The following is a 5,464-nucleotide window of genomic DNA, read 5'->3' as shown; positions in this document are numbered from 1 at the left end:
AGCAGCAGCAGCAGCAGCAGGAAGGCGCCCAGGACGGTCGGCAGCCCTTATCCGCCCGGCCCCGGGAAGTCGGGGAGGGCGATGGGAAGGGGGGCCGGGCCTGGAGCTGGCCCGGCAGTGCCTTCCCAGTACAGTCCGCCGCGCTCCAAAGAGCTGGAGTGGGGTTTGCTGTGGCGTGGGGGCCGCTCGGTGTTGGAGAGGAGCGCGCTTTTGGGTCCCTGGAGAGCCCCCTGCACGCACTCACACTCGCCCACCGTTACACACTCTACACACACCTTAATGTGCATCCGTCTTGAGAACTTCAGGCCCTGGCGCGCGCGCATACACCCTGTTCCTGCGACACTCTTATTCTCTCATCTCTCCTCTTCCACACTGTCATACTTCACTTACACACAGTATCTCACTCGCCCTTGAAGGTGCCGGAGGAATTGGCTTCTGTCCTCTTAAAGAAGGCTCTAGTTGGAGGAGGACGGAGTCTCCTCGGATGGGTGAAGCCTACCCCGTGGGACTGCAAGGGAACCCCCGGTGCCGTGGGGACTCCCCACCTCCCCTCGAGCCCTCCCCCGAGCCTTTGGAGGTGCCGCGGCCCCGAGGAGGGCGCTGGGATGGCTCCCATGGGCCGGGAGGCCCCCTGAACCGACCAGAGCATAGGGCAGAAGCGTTGATGAGCGCGAGCGCAGCCGGGATTTATAGGGACAGACAAGATTACCCCTCCGAGGACACTTAAGTAACTGGAGTTTACATTCAGTAATCACTCGGCTGATTTATCGGCGCTGTGGCGGCGAGGAGGTAGAGAGAGCGTGAGACCCAACGACAGGCCTATGGCCTGCGGCCAGGGCCGGGGCGTCTGGGTGGCCCAAGGCTGGAGCCCGGGCCTTGCTCCCGTCTGCCGACACCTCACGGGCCTGCCCTGGGCACAGGCTGACACGGGCTGGGAGCTTGTTTTCCCAGGAGCACCGTTTTTTTCTAATCGGGATCATTTTGCCTTAATGATTTTTCCAGAAGGAGACTTCCCAGGAGGCTCTCATAAAAACGCCTGGCTTGCTAAGCCAGCAGCTTGCTCCAGTGCCCAGCACTTCCCCACCAGACACGGTCCAGGGCCCGTGGAGTCGCCCCCCACACAAACACCCAGTCCCCAAATGGAACAACTAAGGGCGGTGCGCGCGGCCTGTGGAGGTGGGGTCACGCCCGTTGGCGGCTACCCACAGAAGATCTGGGTTCCTCTTAAGCCCCTGCAGCAAGCATGGGGGCAGGGAGGGTCTAAGGGACTGGCAGTTGTTTGGTTTTCCGGCCCCACGTCGTGTGTGGATGGTTGCAATTCTTGCCATTTAAGGGGGCTGCGTGGGCCTCGCCAGGCTTCTCTGTTTGAAACTCAAACCTGGTCCTCCTGTTTTTGGCAATCCCCAGCCTGCTTAGCCATTGGTCCTGGCCTCCTGAAAGGGACCATCCTTCCTTTCCTTCCCTCTCAAGCACAAACCTTTCCCTTTTGGGGTTATTCCATTTCCTGACCCACGTGCCCAGTTGGCGTTTGTAACTTTCCCCTGGGCTGGACTTTCTCTGGGAAAGTGACCTAGAGTTATCCACACGGAGCTTCCCTGACTTTCCACAAAAGGCTGGAAATAGTTAAATTCTGACATGACTCTGTCAGAATCTTAAATGTAAACACTGGACTCTCTCAGCCTTTCTAGCCAGGTGAAAGTCACTTACTGCCCCCATAGGCCTACTGGATAAGGCAGAACATTCTGTCACTTTTTTCTTTCTCCCTCCACCTGTCCTTTATCCCTCATTCCCTACCCTCCTTTCTACAGTTACTGGGTCTATGTAGGTTGTACAGAAACATGAGGATTCTAAAAAACAACCTTGCACTTTTCCATAGGGTAAATGAGAACTACTTAGGGCTCCATATGGAAGAAGGTCTGATTATAATTTTCTAAAAGAAATGTTGTGTTAACTTAGTATTCTCTCCAGTTTTAAAGCATAATATAAATCAGGAGAAATTACTGATATTTTGATTTAAAAAGGCAATTTTTTTTTTTTTTTTTTTTTGCAGCTCATTGACAGTTTTAAGAGGTTGTGATTATCACTGTGTTTTCCCTGTGCTTACAGAACTATCAGTCTAGGAGATGTATTTGAATAATGTTTAATTTCATTTTTATGCAGGTAGGGAAAGTCATCGTCCAGGCAGCTGAGTACTTTCAGATGTACTACCATACTCTGGCTTTGAAGGCAGTTATTGTTGGTCAAATCTTAAAACAACCCCCCCAATCCAAAAGACCCTACTACACTGAACTCTCTACAGAGGGAATGTGAAAATTCACTACAAAAATTTATGTACATTAGGCTGAATCTTAAAAAAATTTTTTTGTTGTTGTAGCACTTTTGGCCAGGGCCGGGTTTGAACTCGCCACCCTTAGTATATGGGACTGACGCCCTACTCCTGAGCCATAGGCGCTGCCCTGAATCTTAAAAATTTATTTTTAAAGGTAAATTATCCAAAGCAAAGGAAAATGCCGTACCTAGTATGTCACCAGAGTAGCTGCTGAAATGTGGAGAAATTCAACTTTATTTTTTAAATCATCTGAATATGAGAGGAAAATCTTCCCCAATAATGTATATGAGATGACTTGTTCAATTATGGACTCAAATACATCTGAAGTGAGGGAAAATTCAGTTATACTGTTACTTGCTGTCTTTTATTTGCTTTATAACACTAAAATGTAGTATGGCTGAATTTCTCTAGTTACCTTATTAAGCATTTCCTGGACTTAGGGGCCTTGTGTTTAAAGGCATTGTGTTTGTGGGGTGATCAGACCAACTTAAAGGGGTGATAGGCCAGAGACCTTGGTTAAAAAAAAGAAGTCCTCTTGGGCTATTGAGCAACATAGAAGGCTGTTAAGAATAAGTTTACTTGTGGCATGAGGCTGAGGCTTGTGTTCTTATTAATGTTTGCTAGTTTTTGTTCTGCTGCTCTTAATCGCCCTGCAAGTTGGAAGGAAAGCTTAGAATGCAGAGGCCACCAGCCTCTCTGCCCAGCTAGCCTTGTAAAAATCTAGTGGTGGGAGTATGCGTTTCACAGGTGCCTTTCTTTCTAAAGAGAAAAAGATTGTTTTGTTTTACCTCCTTCCATTCCCAACCCCCTATTCTCTTCTGCTGCCCCTTTTTATCAATGAAATCCTAGGGAAATACCATGGTTATAAGACTGCTGCATTCCCAGTTTGCTTTCAATTTAGTCTATGTGTTTATTTTCTCCTCTTTCTTATATTGGTATTTTTGCCTATGGCTTTGAAGTATCATTTTATCAGTGTTTATCAGGACAGAAGGATTTTTTTGAGCTTGTAGACCCTTGGGGGAGACTGGGAGAGGGTCTCGGGGTCCTAGATGGGTTTCAGTGTTACCTCCTGGACCTTATTCCAGGATCTCACTCTGACTGACGTCCACCCTCTCACAAAGCCCAGGTCCAAGCAGAGCCTCCAGGCCCACCCTTGAAGTATTCCTTCCCCTTTGCATTCTGGAACATAGGAGTTAAGAATAAAAAGTAGGCTGGGAGTTGATCTTCAGGAGAATGGGAAAAATACATCCTTGGTTCTGTTCCAAGATTTCTCTCAAGTGAGAGGTCTCTGGAAAGCCATTGTTAACCTTTCTGTGTTTTGTTGCAGGGGAAAAGCCTTTCAAATGTGAATTTGATGGCTGTGACAGAAAGTTTGCCAATAGCAGTGATCGCAAGAAACATTCCCATGTCCATACCAGTGACAAGCCCTACTACTGCAAGATTCGTGGCTGTGACAAATCCTACACTCACCCGAGCTCTCTGCGGAAGCACATGAAGATCCACTGCAAGTCCCCACCACCTTCCCCAGGAACTCTTGGTTACTCGTCAGTGGGGACTCCAGTGGGTGCCCCCTTGTCCCCTGTGCTGGACACAGCTAGGAGTCGCTCCAGCACTCTATCCCCTCAGGTGACCAACCTCAATGAGTGGTACGTTTGCCAGGCCAGCGGGGCACCCAGCCATCTCCACACACCTTCCAGCAATGGAACCACCTCAGAGTCTGAAGATGAGGAGATTTATGGAAACCCTGAAGTTGTGCGGACGATACATTAGGATTTTTTATTAATAAGTGAAATATTAAGTGGGAGTCCTTGGACCAGATCCTAACCTGAGACAATGCTGAGCCTGAGACAAACCCATGACTCAGACTTGCCACCGGGTCTAATTAGCCCTATTTATTCAGTATGAAACCCTATGGTGTTTGTACATTTAATTAATTTAATTAAGATATTTGGGCTTTTTTTTTCCTTAAACAAACAAAAACAACCAAGCTGGACTTGTACATTGCAGGGGGACAGGGCTGGAGGCAAATTGTGTCAAGGATAGTGAGTGGAGATTAGTTAATCAAGATACACTATATATATATGTGTGTGTGTGTGTGTGTGTATGTATACACACACACATAAATATATACACACATTTTTTTTTAAAGAGGGAGAAAAAGTATTAAGTCAGAATTCAACATAGCAACAAGGCCCTCTGCTTGTCCAGAGTGCCTCTGGAATTGAATGCCTTTGACACCATAATGTGGGCTGGTTTTGACCCTCCTGTTGAGCCCTAATTCTACAATGGCCTCTTGATTGTAAACCACACACTTGCTGCATTGCCAACAGATCCCGGACTGTACCTGTGTCCAAAAATATTTGTAAGAACCCTTTAAGTTCTAATATTTGTAGTTTTTAATTTCCAGTTTTTTATTACTGATTTCACCTTAACATATTTTTATACAGGATTATTTCGTCAGTATCCCACTGTGTGACTAAGAGAAAAAAGATGCAGCAACCTTATTATATCTCCATATATTGTGCTACTGTGATTGTTCAAACAAAAGTGGGGAGGAAAAAAAAGCTGCTGCGATAGACAACTGTGAAACTGTGATATTTTATAAAATAGAAGAAATTCAAGTGCTTTCTTTTTCCTGTACGGTGGTGGTGTTTTTTTTTTTAAATCTGAAATATCAGATGCTGCCTCCTTACTGTGTCCAAACTTGTGTAATAAAGAGATTATGTTTTCGATGATAAGTTCTTTGGGATGCCAACATTTCACAGTCAAGTCTGAGGAGGTGTGATGATGGCATCATACCTACTTTTTGGGAAAGCTGCTGTTTTTAAAACAGGCCAACCCTTCTTTTATACTGTTGTATCAACCTTTTAAAAAGTCTATTTTTTAATGACTGCATTTTAGTGCATTTTCTTCCACCTGAGCACGGAACACACCAAACTATTCCATTTGAAAATGACAGTGGGTAGTGTATGATTTACATTAAAAGAGGGGAGGGAGTTGCTATAAATATTAAAAAATTTTAAAAGGTTTATAGTTACCACCAAACACTGATGAACGTGTGACCTTTGGCAGAGCTGTCAAGCTAGGATAAAGAAGGTCAAGAACCTGGGACAATAACTCTCAGTCAATTTATTT

At 46.0% G+C, this 5,464-nt stretch overlaps 1 protein-coding gene across 1 annotated transcript in view; it reads left to right on the top strand.

Moving 5' to 3' along the window:
* The window catches only part of LOC100950600 (zinc finger protein ZIC 5), a 6,175-nt gene extending 2,076 nt beyond the window's left edge, over positions 1 to 4,099 (top strand). The window contains exons 2-3 of the mRNA XM_012805027.2: positions 1 to 128; positions 3,657 to 4,099. Coding sequence (XP_012660481.1) covers positions 1 to 128; positions 3,657 to 4,099 — 571 coding nt within the window. The remainder of the gene's footprint in view (positions 129 to 3,656) is intronic.
* The last annotated feature ends 1,365 nt before the right edge of the window (positions 4,100 to 5,464 follow it).

This window comes from Otolemur garnettii, unplaced genomic scaffold (genome assembly GCF_000181295.1).
Source record: "Otolemur garnettii isolate 467f Iridium unplaced genomic scaffold, OtoGar3 scaffold00034, whole genome shotgun sequence".
NCBI classification, from domain to species: domain Eukaryota; kingdom Metazoa; phylum Chordata; class Mammalia; order Primates; family Galagidae; genus Otolemur; species Otolemur garnettii.
The sequence above is the reverse complement of the archived record's forward strand: the minus strand, read 5'-3'. Positions and strand labels throughout refer to the sequence as shown.